This window comes from Vigna umbellata, chromosome 9, assembly GCF_029865625.1.
Source record: "Vigna umbellata cultivar VRB3 chromosome 9, Vumbellata_1.0, whole genome shotgun sequence".
NCBI lineage: Eukaryota > Viridiplantae > Streptophyta > Magnoliopsida > Fabales > Fabaceae > Vigna > Vigna umbellata.
In genome coordinates this window covers 3,708,674-3,731,406 of record NC_142173.1, presented here as the reverse complement: position 1 = coordinate 3,731,406, position 22,733 = coordinate 3,708,674, and the positions used below count along the sequence as shown (strand labels likewise).

At 34.3% G+C, this 22,733-nt stretch overlaps 2 protein-coding genes across 2 annotated transcripts; one reads left to right on the top strand and one right to left on the bottom strand.

The window, feature by feature from the left end:
- Positions 1-3,470: 3,470 nt before the first annotated feature.
- LOC148192337 (uncharacterized) lies at positions 3,471-4,277 on the bottom strand. The gene has a single exon (XM_088098604.1). The coding sequence runs from the start codon at positions 4,275-4,277 to the stop codon at positions 3,471-3,473; it is 807 nt and encodes a 268-aa protein (XP_087954730.1).
- A 13,798-nt stretch (positions 4,278-18,075) lies between these two features.
- LOC124837025 (metacaspase-5-like) lies at positions 18,076-21,394 on the top strand. The gene is made up of 2 exons (XM_047312309.2): positions 18,076-18,495; positions 20,184-21,394. The coding sequence occupies exons 1-2, from the start codon at positions 18,150-18,152 to the stop codon at positions 21,095-21,097; spliced, it is 1,260 nt and encodes a 419-aa protein (XP_047168265.1). The 5' UTR covers positions 18,076-18,149; the 3' UTR covers positions 21,098-21,394.
- Positions 21,395-22,733: the final 1,339 nt, after the last annotated feature.

Sequence of the window (22,733 nt, the reverse complement as noted above, 5' to 3'; positions counted from 1 at the left end):
TGTATATAAAAATGGAATTGGTATACTGTGTGCAGGGAAAAACGAAATTCCAAGGAATGAACGTGATAAATCTGTTAGCTACACAGAGCACAACCTCCACACTGTTTGTGAAAGGATAATTCTTTGTGTTATTTCAATTGAAAGAGCACGACCTTTTATAAGCCTTTACAGAGAAAAAACTGAATCTAAGTAAATGATTAAAAAATAGTCACGTACACCTAAATAATAGCTAACAGGCCTAGGTTTAGACTAGTTCAACTTTTAGAAATAGGGCTTTATTTAAAAACAAATAATATTTCAACAATCCCTCCCATAAGCTCTAGCTTACGGTAATAATATGAACTACTCCAAGCATTTGTCGAAGTTTCTCAAACTGTTCAAGTTTTACCGCCTTAGTCATTATATCTGCCACCTGTTCTTGAGTATTGCAATATTTCAATTGAACAATATGATCATTTACAAGATCTCTAAGAAAGTGAAATTTTACTGCAATGTGCTTATTGCGTCCATGAAAGACAGGATTTTTGGACAGCTGAATAGTAGAGTTGTTATCGCATAGAATTGTGATTGGTTCCTTTCTTTCAATCCCAATATGTTCTAGAATTCTGTGAAGCCAAATACATTGGCAAGCACATGTTGCGGTAGCTATATATTCTGCCTCTGTAGTTGATAAGCTAACTACTGACTGCTTTTTCGAAGCCCATGATACAGCCCCTGATCCTATTATGAATACTGCCCCCGAAGTGCTTCGTCTATCATCTAAATCCCCAGCATAGTTACTATCACTACAGGCTGTGACTTCAGTTTTTCCTCCCTTTTGGTATAAAATACCGTACTCAATGGTACCTTTGACATACCTCAGAATACGCTTTGTGGCAGCCAAATGTGATGCCTTTGGAGTAGTCATGTACCTGCTAATTAGACTTACTCCAAACATTAGATCTGGTCGAGTAACAGTTAAGTACATGAGACTGCCAACAACTTGTTTAAATTTGGTGGCATCAACTAATGTTCCTTCATCATCTTTGGATAGTACAGTGCCTGGCACAATTGGATTGCAAACAGAATTGCATTCGGACATGTTGAACCGAGCTAACATCTCACGGGCATAACGTCTTTGGCAAATAAAAATTCCTATATCACTTTGTATAACTTCAATTCCTAGGAAGTACCTCCTTCTTCCCAAATCCGTCATGTCAAATTCTGATTGCATTGAACGCTTGAAGTCCTCACACATTTGACGACTATTGCCAGTAAAATTTATGTCATCAACATATAAGCTAACAATTAGAATATTACCATCAAACCTTTTAATGAACAAGGTGTGTTCACTGGAGCATCGATCAAAATGTTCTTTTGCAAAATATGCTTCAATCCTGCTATACCAAGCTCGTGGAGCTTGTTTAAGCCCATATAGAGCTTTCTTGAGACGATACACTTGATTTTCTCTACCCCTTTTGATAAACCCTTCAGGTTGTTGAACAAACACTTCTTCTTGAAGTTCACCATGCAAGAATGCACTCTTTACATCAAGTTGGAAGACTTCCCATGTTTCTTGGGCTGCCAAGGCTAATAAGACTCGCACTGTATCAAGTCGAGCGACTGGGGCAAAAACTTCAGTATAGTCGATTCCAAATCTTTGAGCATAACCTTTAGCCACCAATCTAGCCTTGTATTTCTCTATCAGACCTCTTTCATTGAGTTTGGTCTTAAATATCCACTTTACACCGATAGGTGTAGCTTTTTTTGGAAGATCTATGAGTTCCCAAGTGTTATTTCTTTCTATTGCTTCGATTTCAGCGTTCATTGCATCTCTCCATTTTGAATTTGTATGGGCTTCTTCAAATGAGCGAGGATCTTCAGGCTCGCACATCATCATGGCTAGTAAACTCTCTTCTGCTGCTATCGAGAGGTTCGTTTCATAATCGGTCATCCATGCAGGTGGTCGCCTCTGTCTTGTTGCCCTCCCTTCAGTTGGAAGATGATGAGATTCTGAGTCTGAATCATAATTAATTAGTGGATCGAAACTGGTGTCATGACTGACTGAAAGTTCGTGCGGGAAGGAGTCTACTGGTGTCTCTTCTAGGACCGGATTTTCACCTTCTCGAGTATCATCCTTTGCATTGCCATGCCAATTCCAGCTTTTGTCCTCCTCAAACACTACATCCCTGCTTATGATGACCTTATTGTTAGCAGGATTATATAGTTTGTAAGCTTTTGATTCTTCACTTATCCCTAAGAGTATACACGGTTGACTTTTATCATCTAATTTGTTGCGCTTCTGATCTGGAATATGAACGTGGCCAATGCAACCAAATATTCGAAAGTAGTCAACATGTGGTTTGACTCCACTCCAAAGTGCTTCTGGTGTTTGGTGATCTATTGCCGATGATGGACTTCGATTTTAGACGTGAACGTACCACCGGACAGCATCAGGCCAATATGACTTTGGAACACTTTTCTCATGTAAAACTGCTCGAACTGCATTCAAGATAGTGCGGTTATTTCTTTCTGCAACTCCGTTTTGTTGCGGAGTGTAAGCTGTGGTCTTTTGTCTTGAAATCCCTTGATGATTGCAGTAATTTTCAAATTCCTCAGAGGTAAATTCACCACCTCTGTCAGTTCTTAGACAGATAATGGAAGCGTTGGCTTCTTTTTCCACACGGGCTTTGAAGCTTTTGAATGCACTAAATGTTTCAGATTTTGCATGTAGAAAGTAAACCCATGTTTTACGAGAGTAATCATCAATGAAACTTAGAACGTACTTCTTGTTGCTGTGAGACGAGGGTGAAATGGGACCACACACATCAGCATGAATTAGTTGGAGTTTCTTCAACGCTCTCCAAGGACTTTGTCTTGGTATGGTGTCCCTATGTTGTTTTCCAGTGAGACACGATGTGCATGTTTCTTTGGACGCCTCTAGAGGTGGAAGGCCGGTGACCAATTGCTTGTTGGCAAGTGTGCAAAGTCCCTGAAAGTTCAGATGAGCAAACCTTTTATGCCAAAGTTATACTTCTCGTTCAGAAGATTCATCTACATGAAGACACTGTGATTCACGAGGGTTCATTGAGGACGTTAGATAAAACATCCTATTTCCTTTCATGCTAGAGTGAAGAAGTAATCCGCGATCTGGATGGAAAATTTTACAAGAGTCATTTTGAATCAATACAACCAAACCTTTCTCTTGGAGTTGGCCTAAACTTAGAAGATTGGTTCTAAGTTCTAGAACATAATATACATCTGTGATGATATGTGAGCAACCATTAATACAAACTCGAATGTCTCCTTTTGCTTCTACAGCCATAGTGTTGTCATTACCAAGCTTGACGGTCTTGCATAGTCCCTGTTCGTGTATCTTGGTAAACCACTGTTTATTTCCAGTCATATGTTACTGCAACCAGAATCAAGAAACCAGTCTTCTTGCTGTGCATGATTTGTTTCTTCATATGCTACCAATAATATTTCATCTTCTACCCTGATGATTCCTCGTACATTGCATAATATGCTTGTTTTTCGAGTCGTGGGCACTCATATTGGAAGTGTCCTAGTTTGTGACACCGAAAACACTCCACAAGTGCTTTATTCAATGATTGTCTTCTGCGACCTCTTCCACGACCACGTCCACCACCTCCTCGGTTGTATCCGCCACCTCCTCGGCTGTATCCGCCACCTCCTCGACTGTATCCTGTTTCTGATCTACTATCATGAGAAATTTTCAGCACTTGTTCATCAGGTTGCGAGTCCTGCATTCTCTGCTCATGAACCAGTAAGCTTCCATGGAGTTCATCAAGACTTAGTTTACTCAAATCATTAGATTCTTCTATTGAGCACACAACATAATTGAATTTTGGGGTGAGTGATCTGAGTATTTTGCTAACCACAGTACTTGAGTTCATCACCTCTCCATTCGACTTCATCTTGTTGACAGTAGTGAGAGTACATCCCAGATATTGATCAATGGTTTCAGCATCTTTCATAGTGAGTAACTCAAACTCACGTCTCAAGGCTTGGAGTTGTGCTCGCTTGACCCTGGTTGAGCCTTGGAATTTTTGTTGCATGGATTGCCAAATCTTCTTGGACGTACTTTTGTCCAGAATAGTGTCTAATATCTCCCTGTCAATGGCCTGAAACAGGTAATTTTTTACCTTCAAGTCTTTCAACGTAACGTCAGCTACAACCTTTTCTTGAGCTTCAGTGGGGTGAGTACCTAAGAGCGGTATCCCATCTTGAATAATCTGCCACATCTCCTTGCTGCGTAAGAAATTTTCCATGGTCATAGACCAAAATTCATAGTGACCATCAAATTTGGGAATGGCATGTTGAACAAATTTCTCCATATTGGACATCCTTCCTTCTTTCTTCTGTTTATGCATTCACACCGTTTCCTTTTTCCTGTATGTGCACTCTCCACACTCTTTTCACTGCTTTCACTCACGGGTTCTCTTTCTTCTATATGTGCACTCACAATGTTTTCCAGACCCCACACTCTTCTCACTTGCACTACAACTGTTCACACTTTATCACAGTTGTTCACTCCGTATCAGGCCCCGTATGGAGCTCTGATACCACTTGTTAGCTACACAGAGCACAACCTGCACACACTGTTTGTGAATGGATAATTCTCTGTGTTATTTCAATTGAAAGAGCACGACTTTTTATAAGTCTTTACAAAGAAAAAAACTGAATCTAAGTAAATGGCTAAAAAATAGTCACGTACACCTAAATAATAGCTAACAGGCCTAGACTAGTTCAACCCTTAGAAATAGGGCTTTATTTAAAAACAAATAATATTCCAACAAAATCAATATTTATTATTGTCATGGTTACATAGCATATCCAAATTCAAGAATCAACCTATCAAAACAACATTCAGTCATAGTCAAAAGCATTATAATTATACTAACAATTACATATATAAATGCACACCACCTAATCAAACTCCAATACATTCTCACATCACAATTATATGAAAGAATGAAAGAAATAGAATATTAAACGAGGAAAAAGAACACAATAAAAATAATAACAGGACGAAATCGTTAAAAAAGAAGAAGATCTTGTATGCTTGTCAGTACATGCATTCATGTAGGATATTAGAGTGTATAGAAGTTAAAAAATATTAACCTAAAAATAAAATTTTATTAGGAGTAAAATAAGAATGGAGAGATGAAGAGAACAAGGGGTGATGGAGGGAGAAATGCTCTCGACAGATTAGTATGACCACGTATGAATTAAACAATAAGAAGCACATGCTTTCTCCCTGCACCCCTCCAATTTCTTCCTGCACTTCCCAAGTTTTCTCCTTCTCTCTTTCTCTTGCTCCCACCCCCACCTCACACTTTTGGATTTTCTCTCATCCTTTCTTTCTCCTGTCTCTCTTCATCTCTTCTTCAAAATCAAAGGCTCCCTCTCAATCTTTTTGTACTTTCATTCTTGGGCTTGGTTCTCGTTCGTTTGTTCTTCAAATCCAGATTGATTCATTTCTCGTTTTAATGTTTCGGTACTTTAATTTACTGGTTTAATGTTGGTACTGTTTGATTTTGGGTTTCTAGTTTGGATGTATATTTATTTGTTTTATGACATTTATCGTATGCTGTTGTTGGGGGTGGTTATTTTGTAAGAGAGATCGAAAAAGGCCTCAACGGATATGGTTAAACGAATTTCCAATTTCGTCAACAAATTTTCCAAATTCGTTTGAATGTTATTTCTCATATCCTTTGAGACCTTTCAGTTTCACTTCTTTTATTTTATTTTTTTTTAACTTTTAGATTATTAATAAGTTTTTTTAGATTTATTTATTTAAACTTCATAATTATTTTATTTGTAGTTGACTTAATAATTTTTTATATGTACTTATAAATAATAATTTTTTTTTATATAAAAGTTATTTAGAAATCGTTGAAGGCCAGATATTCGTTTTCAACGATTTCTTTCTATTTTTTTAACCTTTTACTGAGGAGCAATTATGAAATGGAGTGGTAGAGAAATAAATTATGATAATTGATTGGTTGTTAAATGATATTAATATTATTTGATGTGATAGAAACAGTTCAAGTATATGATTTGGAGAAGTTACATAATTTAGAAAGTAAAGAAGACTTGTTTAATTATCATAATTATCTTGACCGTTAAATTGATAAAGTAACTTTCATAATATAACAATAGTAGTAAGGGACGTTATTATAATTATAATAATTGCTATATTTTTAAGCGACAATGCTAGAATAAGGGAGTTTATTTACAATATGTTTCATAATTTTAAATAAAACATATTGTAAATATCCATAACATTTCTCTAAACATGTTTTATAATTTTGTAAGTTCTAAACATGGATGTGTTTTACAATATGTAAATTGGTAAAATTATTTATTTATTTTAAAATAATATATTATTTTATGGCAAAAAAAAATTATTTCTGTGTGATAATAGTAGTTGTAAGAAGATTTCTATAACTTTTATAAGTTTTAATGTATAACATGATTTATTATTCGGCTATATTGAATTAGCTATTATTTATTTTATGAATTGTCGTACCTGATGAGAATAAATGATACAAGGATTTGGTATTGTAGATGTATGTTAAGTTAAATAGATTATAGGCTTGAATACAAAAAAACCTAGTGGAATGTGTGATAAATATGTATTATTATTGTGAGAATTATATTGATACGGTTATTTCTATTTTTTAATGTCATATTAAATAAAACATGTTGCATTGAGTAGGAGTCTAGAGAGTGTAGTCATTCTGACTCTGCTAAACTCGCATACTCATATAGAGAGTGAAGTTTAGTTGGTAAGAATAAAAAAAAGGTTCTCAGCGAGATCATTATGAAATGTTGTGATGTAAAAGAAAAAAAAGAATTAATTCTGTCATATAGTTTTGGGACAAGGTTGATAGTTTGGGGATAAGGGAAATATTGTTGTTAATGATTGAATTTATTGTTCAAAAAATTTATGATAGGTGCATTACTGAGATGTGTATTCAACTCAATGCATGAATATTCCGAAAATTGAGTTTAAATAGTGTTAAAGTCTTAATAAATGATTGAATTTGTGTGAAAGATTTAATGTGGTATAGTGAATTATGAATCAATTTGAATTAGGATAAATACTTGAATCTTATATGTGATGATTTAGTATAATTGATATGAGTTAGTGTTGTTGAATCTTTAATGATGATGTTGATGTACATAGTATTAATAGATTTTCACTAGCTATATGTAAAACTTTTTAATTGATAGGAATTGTTATAATTCTATTAGCTTATCCTTATAAATGTTGTAATTGTGGTTTTTATTTACAATAATAGTTTATATATATATATATATATATATATATATATATATATATATATATATATATGAGTTTACTAACTTAGGTAACATTTTAAAGTGTACCAAATTTTAGTTGACAAAAAAATGGTAACTAAGTTTTAAGAATAACGGTATTTAAATTATTTTCGACTTTTTTTATTTTTTTTATTTTAAATTAAAAATTAAAATTATTAAAATGTCTATATATTTGAAGTATGTCTTTTTTATCAATAAGTATAACATCCCAGATTATATAGAAGCATATAATATAGTAAGTCCGCATTTTAATAAGAGAGAACAGTTAGAGTAGACTGTAAATAAAGTAGTTAAGCTTACAGTCATATCAAATTGAGTCATAATTTAAAACTTAAACATACTAGAGTATTTCAAAATAATAAGGACAACCAAGTGTCCTAACTAAACTAAGCAGCAGCACCGTCGTCCTCTAAAGCCTGCTCTAGAGGCACCTCATCCGCCTCTGCTCACATCCAAGTGGATGATCATTGCAAAAGGAAAAGCATACCCAAGCAAAACACAAACACAAAAGCAAGGGTGAGCTAGATATAAAAATCATGTTATAGTAGTCACAGGCAACATGCAAGTAAAGACAAACACACTACACTACACAAACATGACTTGTTTCACTTAAACTTGACTCGTCCGGACTTAGAATGATTGTCGAGCTATGGCGGGTTATGCTCTCGTGGTGGCCTCTACTGCTTTGCAAAGCCATTGCCAATGAGTTTCACCCTACCACACTCACGAGATTAGTCCGTTATCAATCACCTTGGGCCATATTGGAAGCACCCAAGACTAGGACCTCCTGCTACTCCTCACCACATGGATCAATCCTCTCTACTTGAGAATGGAAGACCATTGGAGCGTCAGGAAAACTCCCAAGATTGAGCTACCATGCAAATCATTCTAAACACTAAGGGCACCACCATGAATCTTCTCCTTGAAGATCATGGAATTACGTCCAACACTATAGGGCACCACCATGTAACCTCCCTTTGAGATCCATGGAATTACGTCCATCAACCATACTTTTAAAACCACATACTTTCAATCACCAAACATGTATCATACATCCACATACCATCAGTTTAATAATATTACTACCATCATCATATGCATCTTAATCATTCCACATACTTAATTCAACTGAAACAAGAGCAAAAGAGAAAACTGGACTCAAGGATTCGCAGAGCGCATCCTACTCGCGAGGCGAGACAAAAAGGGTCTTGCACAGCACACCCCTTAATTCGCTATGCGAATTAACTCTCAGCTTGCACCAGTATTCACACCTCTCGCATAGCGCGCCCAGGTCGCTATGCGAGATCCTAGACAAAGACCAACCCCCCTAAAGCTCTCGCTATGCACCCCGTTCGCCTTTCGAATTAAATTGGCAGTGGTTCCAGACCACCACCAGTCGCATAGCGACAAGATTCGCCAGGCGAATCCACAAACAGAGAGCAACACCCTCTGGTCATTCGCACAACGCACCAACTCACACAGCGAATTACCCAGACAGTGAGTACCCTCTATAGGGTCTCGCTATGCGAGACAACTTGCATAACGACTCTGCATCATCTGCAGAACGCAAATTCTGTAGAATCACACACTCACACCAGCCCTTACCATTTCTAGGCCTCTTGGCCAACTTCTAAGACCTCTAATTCGTGTATTAAGCTCAATTAAACTTGCCTAGATGATCCTAACCCTCCCCATTACTAATCTAAAGTGATTAAGATCAAGTTTTATCTTTTAAAACATCAATTCCTAAAACTTAAGGACCCAATTTCGATTTTACCACTTCTAACATGTTTTGGGCTAGTTTTATGATCCTAACAAGTCACAAATGACTTACCTAAGATGTCCCAACAACCCAATTGTGCCCCAAACCCCTACTTCCAAAAATCACTACCTCACTTCCTCTCAAGTGACTCAAAACACTACCAGAACACTAAGTTTTTTATTTTATCAGTATTACCACATATTCTCACCCAAGGCATTCCCAACATGATTAATTACAAAAATTAAAGAATCCAAAACAGTTTACAATCATCCCATTTACAACAGTTCACAAGCCTCAATTTCACAGATGCACAGATGAACAGTACAGTACAAACCATTCATACACTCACAACTCAAAATGTAGCCCAAACAACAGAATAAAGCATAAATCAGTCCATACATCTTAACATATAGCAAATTATAAAAACGTATCATAGCTTCCCTTACCTTGGAGTTGAACAGTACAGCTCGCTAGAAAGCCCTAACAGTACCTCACAGCAAGGACCTAAACAGTGCCCTACAACCACCAAAAATGGTGATGGAAGCAACTCTTAGAGCTAGGATAAACAGAGGAAATGGAAGGGAATATTTCTAGCTACACGCTACCAGTAAAGATGCATGCCCTAGGTTCTAAAATCACGTAGGAGAAAGGAAAACGACTTACCTGCTGAAGAACGAGAATCTAATCGGATGGTTGCGAAACTCTTTGCGCCGCGGTCACTTGAGCACCACCTAATCTGTTGAATATAGTGAAAAACTATATTTGGATTAATCTCCCTTGTGTAAAATACACACATAGGGTTCTCTATTTATAATAGAAGAAATATGGGCTAAGCCCAAAATACAAATGAGAAATAATAACAAACTAACTAAAAGATAAAAGATATAATATATCTAACACTCCCCCTCAAGCTGGAGCATACAAATTGTATGAACTAAGCTTGGAATAGATGAACTCAGTGTTGAACTAGATGATTTGTCTTCAAGAGTGTGAGGCAAACATAGATGTACTAACAACATCTTGTGAAACTTCAACTTCAAAAGTGGATGAAGGAGAGCAGTGGTGGACAATGACAAGCTGCAAGGACTGATTCCCAATCAATGATGGATGAGTGACGGGATCAATAGTAGTAGCTGAAAGCTAAGAGCTACAAAACTGCAGGGACTACACTAAATCCTCATCAATGATGGATGGGTGACGGGATCAACAGTAGTAGCTGAAATCTACAAAACTGCAGGGACTACACCCATATTTATGTGACTTGCAGTGTCTTGGAAACGTACTCCCCCTTAGTGTGAAGGTGGAAATGTGAAAGATCACAATTGCTAAACCACTAAAACAAAACAAAATATTAAGCTACAATGCTGAAACAAAGGCATCAAAGATCCAAAGACATGTTGGAGGTCCAAAATTCTTTGCTGGACAACTCCCAAGTGGTGATACTTAGCAGTGTATCACAAGAAGATCGGGCTAAGAAGAACTGACGCAGTTGTCTGAGGTGGTAGCGACTGCAGCGGCGATTGACTGTTATAAAATTGTAGGGACAAAATTGCCATCACTGACTGATGGGGCCTGTAGTGGCTGGAAGCGACAGAACTACAGGGACTGCCATCACTAACTGTGTGATGGGGGCCTATAGTGGTTGGAAGCACACGGCGCCTGGACAGCGGCAAACGGCGCCTGGACAGCGGCAAACAGCGCCTGGACAGCGGCAAACGGCGCCTGGACAACGGCAAACGACGCGGACAGCGGCAAACGGTGCCTGGACCATCAACGGCGGAGACAAAGACAGACGAAGATGGCAGCAATGGCTGCTCTAGAGGGTCTGAACAGAGAGAGGGAGGTCCGGCGACGGCTATGGAGGTGTCGCGGTGAAACTCCAACACCGGGAAGGCGACGCGTGCAGAACACCCGGGCGAGACTGGCCGAGAAGAAGCGGCGCATGAAGGCGCATGGAGAGGAGTCTGGTCTTCACTCCGGCGGGGTTGGCCGTCGCTCGAGGAGACGCTTCAGATCCGCTGGTCACCGGTCAAAACTGTGAGGCGGCCGGCGGTGGCCGGCGATGGCGGAGTGGCCTGAAAGAAGCGCTGCGTGGTGGCGCGTGACTGAGAAGCGGCTCTCGAAACCGACGTGGTTGGTCGTCGCTCGAAGAGACGATCCAGGTCCGTAGGTCACCCGTAGACACTGTGACGGTGGCTGGCGGTGGCGGCGGCGACGGCAGTGGCGGCGACGATGGCCGAAGTTAGCAGCGACGACAGCGGAAAGTGGCGGCGACAGTAGTTGCACACTGGGTCTGGACTGGTGCTGATTGTGGCAGAGATTTAAGAAGAAAAAATGGACTGCTCACTCAGATTTTAGGGGCTGCCGGCTGTCATGACGGCCGGCCGCCGGCAGACAGCAGAGACCTCGGAAGAAGATCAGAGAACCTGCTCTGATACCATGTTGAATATAGTGAAAAACTATATTTGGATTAATCTCCCTTGTGTAAAATACACACATAGGGTTCTCTATTTATAATAGAAGAAATATGGGCTAAGCCCAAAATACAAATGAGAAATAATAACAAACTAACTAAAAGATAAAAGATATAATATATCTAACATGCAATGGCTGAATGTGAGTGAATGGTAGAGAGAAGGCAAAGAGAAGAAGATTGAGTTTTAGAGAGAGAATGGAGTTGGGTTAAATGCACCAGAATGTGTTTGAAAATGGCTTTTAAAAGAACAAAGTTATAGTTTCATTAACTTAATATCCCATTAAGTTTTTTAATTAATTTCCAGATTATTACAATAAAAATATTTTTATCAACTAAAATTTGATATATTTTAAGAGGTCACATATATTATCAAACAGGTGGATGATTTCCATGTAATAATTTGATGATGATTATTGATATATGATACATTACTAATAGCTGTAGAAATATATTTATGAAATGTTTTTATTTTTGAAAAATTCACCTACAATTTTAGAAGATTGTGAAGACATAATATATAAATTTATTATTTTGTACTAATATTTATTACTTATGTAATAACCTAAACTAATAGTTTTATATGTTAGTTTGGATTGATATATTCATGTAGCACGATAACGAAATAAAAAAAATCACAATAAATAATATATCTTGAACATTGTTGATAAAAACTAATAAAAATAATTAAATTGCATTTAATTTTAAAAAATTAAATTAAATTAAATTGAGACTAAAAAAATATTAAAGAACCAATTTGAAATATTTTGATGAAAATTGAGACAACGTATTTAAACCTTCTATTTACGAAACAAAACATAATGTCACCAAACTAAGGTCGGTGCTTTAACTTATATCATTACGATCAAATCTACATTTCGAATATATTTCCTTTTAATGATAAATTTTGCGTAGAAAAATGATTTGATCGTGGATAATCATTAAAATGTTAAAAACATTAAATAAGAGTATAATAAAGATAATTTTATAACATATTTGATGTTAATAAATATAATTTGATGAAGACAAGTTGGTATGTAATGGAGTCTCTTTATTAAAAGAAATAAATAACTGTATCTTAAAGATAATTTATTTTTTTCAAAAAAAAGTTATACAAACGAGATAGTGCAATGGGGGTGTTAAAGTAATTGAACTCAATATTTAAAAATAATTTTCATTGGTCAAGCATCTGGAGTATAATTATTGTGACCACGTGTTTGTTTTTTGAATTTAAAAATGAAAAAATTGGCGACACCACACTAAAGAAAATGGTCGATTAAATTTTCTTAATTTACAACCTAAATCTCACTAATCAAGATATAGAATTTTATTCAAAATAAAATATAAAAAATATACTTCATTAAATCCTAATCTTAATCTTGTATAGTAATCAGATCTAGAAGATTAATGTATACTTAAAAAAAAAATAAACTCCGTGTAAAATCTTCTATTATGATAAATATGACATTATGCCGTAAAAGTCAATCAACTCAACAAATTGTAATTTTTTTACTATGTAAAATGCATTTAGATACCATTCATATATTAGTAGCTGAAAAATACTAATAAAAAAATACTATAAGAAAAAGTAAAACTATTAATTTTTTTTATTGAAGTGTTCCGTTACGTTGAAGGTATGATGTTTTACTCATTTACTCGAATTATACGTTATCTATTAATAATAATAAAAATGTTTGCATTTAATCTCAATGTACTTTTATTGAAATTTTATTAATGTTATATAGGATAAATTATATAAATTGTTTTTTGTTATCTTCTTTGTTTTTATCTTGTATATTTAAAATAATTAATTTTTACGTTTTTAAGTGATTTATAATATATAGTTATGTCTTTTCTAAATCTAACTTTTAACATTTTATTTCATTCTTCATCTTTTTTCACATTTTTTCTCGCTATTGTCTTAAAGAATTCATAATATAGGAGGAACATGACAAAAGAAGATAACAAAAATAGACGAAAATATTTGATGACTAAACAAGTTTAAGAAGAAAATTGGAAGAATATTTTGTAAGAGCTTAGAAGTTCTTAAAAAAGATTGACGAATAATCTAAAATAGACAATAATATATTACATGATAGAAATGAAGTTGTTAGATAAATTTAATTATATAATTATCTATGTAACTATGTAAGTTCATAAATATAGTTACTAGTTCCAATTTTTCTCATTTCATCGTATAATTTTAGGACGACAAATGACATTGTAATAACTTATTAATTTTAATTTTTATACTTTCTCATTTACATTATTTGATATTAAAGTTGTAGAATGTTAGATGCAAATTATAAATACAAAAAAAAAAAATTTAATTATAATCCCGTTAAAATTAATATTTTTTTAATAATTTTTTTTCAATTGAAGTACCCAACAACATGATTTATTTTAGTTCTTTAACTTGTTTTTGTAAGAACCTAGAAAATAGAGTATTAGAGTAGATAGCTGTATTAAAATAATGAGACAAACTCTTTACTTTAAAAATAATCTTATAAAACTTTCTAAAGCTCGGTTCATTATTTTAAACACTTCATCTCTCTAAAAACCTCCGTTCTCTAATTCTTCTCTGCATTCTCTCTAAGATTTCTCTCAACTGAGTTGTCAGATTGACGATCAGGAGGTGCCCAGACGTCCACGACGTAGAGGGCTTCATAACAGACCAATCAATTTCTCGATTCTAGCGGGTAAGTTGTTCATCCATGTTTCACCGTTGTTTTTGAACCTAAACTATGCAATCTCTGCTGGTTGCATGTGTTTGGTGCGTTTTCTCGTCCATTCTCTGTCCAATTCTAGCTCTAAGAGCTGTTCTTGATCACAAATTGGTGATTTATAGGGTTTTGTTGAGTTTCCTTGCAGTGTAAGGTACTGTAAAGGTGATCCGATGAGTTGTGTTTTGATCTCTGAGGTAAGGGGAGTTAGATACTATTTTTAAATTATTGTATAAGATGTGTGTATGCTGAGTTGTGTAATAATATGCTGTTTTGAGTATAATTTGTATTTTTGGAGTGGATTGAATTGGATGTATGTGAATGTCTAACTGTAAAAATGTGAATTGATGTTTATGAATTGATTTGGGTAAGATATATTGCTATAACTGAGTTATTAGAGATGTTAAAACTGTTATGATAGTTATTAGGTAGATGATTAAGGAATTTTGGTGTTTTGGGACATTTTTAGAGGAAGTGAAGTAGTGAATTTAAGAATTAGAGGTTAGAAGTTCATTTGGTATGTTTAGGCATTATGGGTAAGTCATTTATGACTTGTATGAGTCTTTCAAATGGTCAAAAACTTGTGCAAAGTGGTAGAATTGATTTTGGGTCTCTAAGTTGTGGAATTGAATGTTTTAGAGTAGGAATTGATTTATAATCACTTTAGATTGGTGGTAAACATGTTTAGAATCACTTAGACAAGTCTAATTAGGTATATAATACAATCTAGGAGTGTTAGAAGTTGGGAGAAATGGTTAGAATTGGTATGTTGTGGTTGAGTTGCATAAATCTACAAAATTTCGTTCTGCAGATTATGCAGACTCGCTATGCGGATAGTTTCGCATAGCAAGTCGCTATGGCGAGCTGCTCTCTGCCAAGGGAATTCACATAGCGAGTTGGTGCGCCGTGCGAATGAATTGAGAGGTTGCTCTGTGTCTAGACATCCGCACAGCGAGTTTGGGCGTTGTGCAAATGGTTGGGGTGAGTTGCTCTTTGCCTAGGGATTCACATGGCGAATCAGGACGCTGTGCGCCTGGTGTTGGTCTGGAGTTATTTCCAATTTTATTCGAATAGCGAAAAGGGTAGCATAACGAGTAGTTTGGGAGGGTTGGTCTCTGTTTGTGTTCTCGCATAGCGATCTAGGGTCGTTATGCAAGAGGGTGAGGTCTGGTACCTCTGTGAGTTAATTCGCATAGCGAGCAAGTCGCTATGCGAGGGACTCCTGGTTTCGCCTTGCGATTTGGGTGCGCAGGGCGAAATGTCTTAATCAGTTGCTCTTTAATTACTTTGTATTGAGTTTGATGAAACTAATTGCTATGTATTATGAATTATGTTTGAAGGTGAATATTAGTATATAATAGAGTATGATTATGAATTCAATTCCAAATAAAAGTATGTGATTCAAAGTGGTGAAAGTAAGTTTCATGGTAGAATCTCTTGGTGAGATTCCTGGTTGTTTAGAATGAATGCAGGAGCTCAGTCTTGGGGGTCATCCTGAAACTTCAATGGTCAATCATTCTCAAGTAGAGAGGATTAAACCATGTCGTGAGGAGTAGTATGAGGTCTTAGTCTTGGGAGCTTTCAGTATGCCTCAAGGCCCGGAACAAACTAACCTCGTGAGTGTGGTAGGGTGAAACCCATTGGCAATGACTTTGCAAAACAATAGAGGCCACCACGAGTTCACGACCCGCCATAGCTCGGCAATCATTCTAAGTCCGGACGAGTCGTGTCTAAAATATAACATGTTAGGATGTGTAAACTAGTATACTTTGTTGGAGTGAACTTTGTATGTTACATGCTATTATAATTGTATGATCTTTGTATATCTAGCTTACCCTTTTGCTTGTGTTTGTATGTTGCTCGTGTGGTGTTTTCTTTTGCAATGATCATCCATTTGGATGTGAGCAGAGGTAGACGAGGTGCCTCTGGAGCAGGCTTTGGAGGGTGATGACGCTGTTGTTTAGTTTAGTTAGGATCTTCTAGTTGTTTTGTAAAGTTTTGAAATACTCTATTGTAGATAAAGTTTTAAATTTTTAGCCATTTTGGATGGTTGTAAGCTTAACTCCTTAACTGCAAGTCTTTAACTGTTCTATCATATTATGATGTTGACTACTATTTATATATTTTATACTATATATTTTTGGATGCTAGAGTTTTGATATATAGATAGATATTATATATTTTACATAATGGAAATTGAATAAAATTAAATCATTGTATTTAACATTTTAAAAGTATAATGTTGCTAAATTAAGTCTTTTTTTTATCTTGAAGAATGATTTTGTAAATTAACAAGTTATTAAAAGTTTTTCAGTAATGTTCATGTTTAACATCGCATTTCACATTAGATTACAACTTAAACAAAATTACAGCTATTGGAAGACTAGGCAACTTTTGTTAATGTTTAAAACAAAAATTGAAAAACATATTTTATCCTTTTCAAAATATATACAAGAAAACATGAAATATTTTAAAATATAAACGAGCAAGATCTAATATAAAAATTAAAGTACCTTTACATAGTTTAGCTTATTATCTACTATCATATTAAGTTTGATATAACATAAAAATTACATACTTAAATATCATAATTTCCGGATGTTACTGGTATGGTAGTATCCAAGAATTTAAATTTGAACGTAAAATTAAAATTTATTTATATTTTAAATTTTGATTTTAAATTTCAAAAATAATTATGTATAATTCTTTTAACTTAATATTATTAATTGTTTTACATATTAAATAATATTTTAGACTAGTATTTGAGATAAAACATGTTAAATAATCAGTTAAAACATTATTATTCATTAAAAAAATGTAAATTCTTTTGATTAAGAAGATTATATATATCTGTTTTTAAAAGTTATTAAGAACAAATTATATTAAAGTTTATGACTAAATTATATTAAAATTTAAAATAAAAACGAGTTTCAGTTTTATATTAAAGTTTAAGTACTAAAACATATTTAATTTTTTAATTAAATAGATATTTATGCAAATATTAAATTTTATAGAATTAAATGATTTAATAAATATATTTTTATTAAACACGTAATACTTCTCTTAATTATCATATATGATATTTTTGTTTTAAATTTTAATGCAATCCCATTATTTATTAGAAAAACATGATGTGATCTTTCATTATATTAATCTTACTGTTATTAAAAGATCACGAGAGTATGAACTCCTTTTCGAATAAAAAAATATATATCACCCTGTCAAATTATCTCACTATAACAAACGTTAATAGAAAAATAATATTAAATTATTCTAATATATATTAAGACAACATTAACTAAAAAAAATTAAACAGTTAATATAAATACGGAAATTAAAAAAGGTATTAAATCTTATCATTGCAATTTTATTTCAAAAGACACTATATTAATTATCTTGAATCTTATCATTACAATTTTATTTTGTTTTTGTATTTTATTTGATGGTCAGAAACTCTTTTTGAGAACAACATCAAGAAATCAACTTTGTTTAAAGAATGTCAAAATCTGATTCAGTCCAATTCCCTCCTTTTTGGGATTGAGATAGAGTGATTACAGTTTTAATAAAACTTATTTTAAATTTAATTATAAAAAGTAAAATAAATATGAAAGGTATCACTCAATTATAAATATACTAAACAAGGCTTTAATCATAATTATAATTGTTTTACATGATTAAACCGTTACTGAACAATGGAATTAAGGCGAAAATAGTAGATACGTTATCGTATACCGGAAACACCCCTTGTCTTCGTTATCGTTCAGGTAGAAAAACGCGCAAGATAAAGGGTAACACTCTCACTGGTGGATCATAAAGAGAGAGAAAGAGAGAGAAAGTTGCAATGGCGAAAAAGGCAGTGTTGATCGGAATCAACTACCCGGGCACCAAGGCGGAGTTGAAAGGTTGCATAAACGATGTGCAGCGGATGCAGCAGTGCCTCGTCGAGCGTTACGGCTTCTCCGAAGACAACATCACCGTGTTGATCGACACGGACGAATCGTACACGGAGCCGACGGGGAAGAACATCCGGTCGGCGTTGACCTCGCTGGTCCGATCGGCGGAGCCCGGAGACGTGCTCTTTGTGCACTACAGCGGACACGGAACGCGTCTTCCTGCGGAAACGGGAGAGGATGATGACACTGGATTTGATGAATGCATTGTTCCTTCTGATATGAACCTCATCACTGGTTGGTTACTATCTGGATCCGTTTTTAACTCTTTGTTTTGTTCTTTTCTGGCTTTTTGCTGTGTGGTTATGATCTCTTTTTTCGGGATGGGCTTTCTTTTCTTTTGGACATGATTGGGGAAGATTATTTTTCTCAGTTTCATCTGCTTTCGAGGTAGAAAATATAAAATATAAAACTGTTTGCAGTGTTTATTTAGAACAAAGCTTGAAATTTGTGAAAAAGAAAATTTGAAAAAGTTAATTGTTTTTTTAATCTGAAAGTTTGTGATTTACGATTCCTATTTTGTGTATGCAGAAGCGGAATTTATGTTACTTTCAAACAAAATTAATTGTTTTTCAAGTACCTCTAGCCGAATTGATCGAAACAAAAATTATTCTGATTACAATTGATTATATTATTGATTATTGACATTGAACTTTTGTAGTTGTCTCAAAAAAATTCTGAATTAATGAGTTGTTTGTTTTCTTTTGTTTTCTGGGTTTTGAGATGAAGGAAAAGTTGAACTAGATCTGATTGTATGCGCGTGAAAACAGTGTAGATTTGTGACACCATTTTGGGGGATGTTTGATTTTATAAACGGTTGATGTAGTAAAATGCATCAAATTAGTGCCTTCAATTTATATAGAATTTTTCTGTCTGTTTACACTATGAACCAATAGCAAATCACCCCTTTGTATTAACTTTTAAAAAGATTGAAACACTTTTTTAGATAAAAGTTAGAATTTGTTTGAGATTTTCTCTATTGAAGATAAATGGAACTTTTTTTCATTAGAGAAGTTTTCAGAAACTTCAAGAAATACTTTTAAGTTTTGCATCCAAATAAACACTCAGTCCTTAAGTAAGTAATCTATGCATTGATTTTGCAATGTCCTTAACAATTGGTCAAACATGACAACTTTATTCACGTTAGCAATTACTACCTATCATGTACGATATTTTATTAGTTATGAAAATTAAATTTTCCAGTGATGTCACCCATACATAGACAATGTGAAGTTTTTTCTATAATATCATCCAATTATAGAATATTTTATAATTAAAATTACTAGGATTTTGTAATAATTACTCTGCAATCATATCGAAGATGATTTCTGACCGAGTGACGATATAATTTTATAGATTATATTGACAGTATATGAAAATTAAACTCTTCTTACTGACGCTTGTAATTTCATAGATTAAATTGATTTATTACTCCTTTTACTTTAATGGGTGGTGATTACGTTTGTCTGAGTATCCGGCAAAGTTGAGACCAAATTTGGTCTACCTTGGTCAGAAATGGAAAACAGATGGATCTGTTTAGTTAGTAAAGAGCAGATCCGTGTTTTTTCTTCAGCCCTGTGTTCATGCTGTGTTTGTTTGAGTAATTCCAACTTAATTGGAAAATAATGGCAGTATTTTTGTTTTTTTTGGCACAACACTATTGCATTGGCTTGATTTATTTGCGAGTGATACACTATCTGTGTAGGTCTGTGCAAACAGATTATGATTCAGGGAATTTGTTGAAAACTGATTCATGAGATCGTATAATTTTCCCAGGTCAAAATCATTCTTCATTTTTATGTTAATAGCTTACTTAATTCAAACATAGTAGAAGTAAATTGTTATGTTTGAGATGGAACATTGTTGCATCGGCATGATTTTTTTGTGGGAAGTAACAGGCTATATGTGTATGTCTGTGTAAACAGATGATGATTTCAGGGAGTTTGTGGATGGAATCCCCAGAGATTGCAGGATCACAATTGTGTCTGATTCTTGCCACAGTGGTGGCCTACTTGAAGAAGCTAAGGAGCAGATAGGAGAGAGTACAAAGGGAGAGGAGGAAGAGTCTAAGTCTGGCTCTGGCTCTGGCTTTGGATTTTCAAATTTTCTCCATCGGACTGTGGAAGATGCCATTGAGTCTCGCGGATTCCATATCCCTTCAGGTTTGCGCCACCACAGAGGCAGGGATGATGGTGATGAGGTTGAAGATAGGGATATTGATCTTCCACATGGGGACTATGGCTATGTAAAGAATAGATCTCTGCCCCTTTCAACCCTCATTGATATACTCAAGCAGAAAACTGGGAAAGAAGACATTGATGTTGGGAAACTCAGACCTACTCTTTTCGATGTCTTTGGGGAAGATTCTAGTCCCAAAGTGAAGAAGTTCATGAATGTTATTTTGAATAAACTCCAACAAGGAGGTGGTGAAGGTGGGGGTGGAATATTGGGGTTGGTGGGTGGTCTTGCCCAAGAGTTTCTCAAGCATAAGCTTGATGATGATGAGGGATACGCCAAGCCTGCCCTGGAGACACGTGTGGAAAGTAAGCAGGAGGCATATGCTGGATCATCCAGACACAGCCTTCCGGCTGGTGGGATTCTGATGAGTGGATGTCAGAGTGACCAAACTTCCGCAGATGCAAGTCCTTCAGGAAACGCTGCCAGTGCCTATGGAGCTTTCAGCAATGCAATACAGGAAATAATTAAGGAGAGTGATGGTGCAATCACAAACCACGAACTTGTTCAGAGGGCACGGGAGAAGCTCAAGAGGACCGGTTTCACTCAAAAACCTGGACTCTACTGCAGTGATCACCATGTTGATGCTCCTTTTGTGTGTTGATCTGTGCTTTTCTTATGCAGAGAGAAAGAGAGAATAATGTCGTTTACTTGTTTATAGTGTGCTTGTGTATTGCTGTGAAAATGAAGTCATTGCTTTCATACAGTTATCATATGCTGCTCTGCTACCAGGTAAGGACTATTTAAAATTGTAGTGTATTTGTTGTTACATTCATTGTGCTGAGTGACTGAAGTATCAGAACAAGGTTCATGCACCAAACCTCAGATTTTGAATCTGAATACTTTGGTATACGTGAAATTATTATAAAATATAGTATTAAATTTTGTGTCGTTCGAATTATTCTGGCATCTTTGTATGGATTTGAATTTGTTGAAAAAGGTTGTATGTTATATAATGTTCAGTTGTATCTCTTTCTTTGTTCAGACGTTCAGAACAAGTTTGTATGTTGTTCAAACTCACTACAAAACAAGATTGATTTGAGACTTGTTAAATTTACACTGTACTAAAGAACTTATGAGTATGACATGCAAGTTTTTGATAATATAACATGTTCTCCAAAATTAGGAGCAGCAAAACTCACAAGTTTTCAAGGATAAATATTCTAAAATTTTAAGTAGAGACAAAGGAAAATGTGGGAGAGATAAACACTAAATAATATAATTTTAATCATAACATGATTTCTTAAAAATTCCCTGAGATAAGATGAGGCGAAATCTTTTTTTTTCAACTTTTACTGGTTTTCTTGTATTGACAATTAAAAATTAACTTTTATATTATCTTTATTCGTATATATCTTGATGTTCTAACGTAGGATGACAATTTACCCCCTTATGTAGTTTCTTGTAAATAAACACATGAAAATATCCAAATCTTACATTAGATTGCAACTTTATTACACTGTTTAGTATTTAATGTTACTACATTTTCGTCATACTTTTACCATCTATTTTCTTATTCCTTAGAAAGGCACGTAAGCATTCCTAAGTACTTTACCTTCATCTCATTTTTACTCTTATTATAAGTTAAATCATATTTTTTCCTCTTTTATTTATAGGTTAAAATATTAATTCAATTTTTATTTTCGTTTGATTTTGTCAATTTTGTTATAATACTTTTTTTGGTTTAATAAGATCTAAATTTTCGTCAATTTTATTCAGGCTAACATCGTTTAAATAATTTTTTGGTTACTCTTTTTAATATTTAATTTTGTTTGCTAATATTGTTAATTTTTTTAATTTTTCTGAATTTAAGAAAATGTTCAGGTATGAAGTTAGCATTATGTCACGTAATAGCATTGTTACATGCCATGGTTAGTGTCACGTGTTAGTTTCTTGTATTCAGTTTGATTTTTATATTCGTTATTTTGTTCAATTTAGTTCCAATTCTTTTAAAAATGGAGCAATTTTGTTTCTTTCCAAATTCACTACCAAATTAAATTTTTATATAAATGTTATACTGATTTTTAGGCTAAACTATTTCATTGATTTTAAACCTAAAAATCACATAAAAAATTAAATAGTTTATGTGATTTTTAACCTCTTTAAAATTTTAAACTAATGGTGTTGGTCTCCACTCCTAAAATTTTCATTATAATTTTAAACTAACTCTATCCCTAAATTAGAAATATTTAATAAAATGTAATTTTTAATAAAAATATTAGTATAACATGTATATAGAA

Excerpts from the sequence above, each read along its gene's own strand:
- LOC148192337 (XM_088098604.1), bottom strand. The coding sequence starts at position 4,277 with ATGACCATGGAAAATTTCTTACGCAGCAAGGAGATGTGGCAGATTATT.
- LOC124837025 (XM_047312309.2), top strand. The coding sequence starts at position 18,150 with ATGGCGAAAAAGGCAGTGTTGATCGGAATCAACTACCCGGGCACCAAG. Across the intron at positions 18,496-20,183 it reads TGATATGAACCTCATCACTG|ATGATGATTTCAGGGAGTTT; the intron begins GTTGGTTACTAT and ends CTGTGTAAACAG.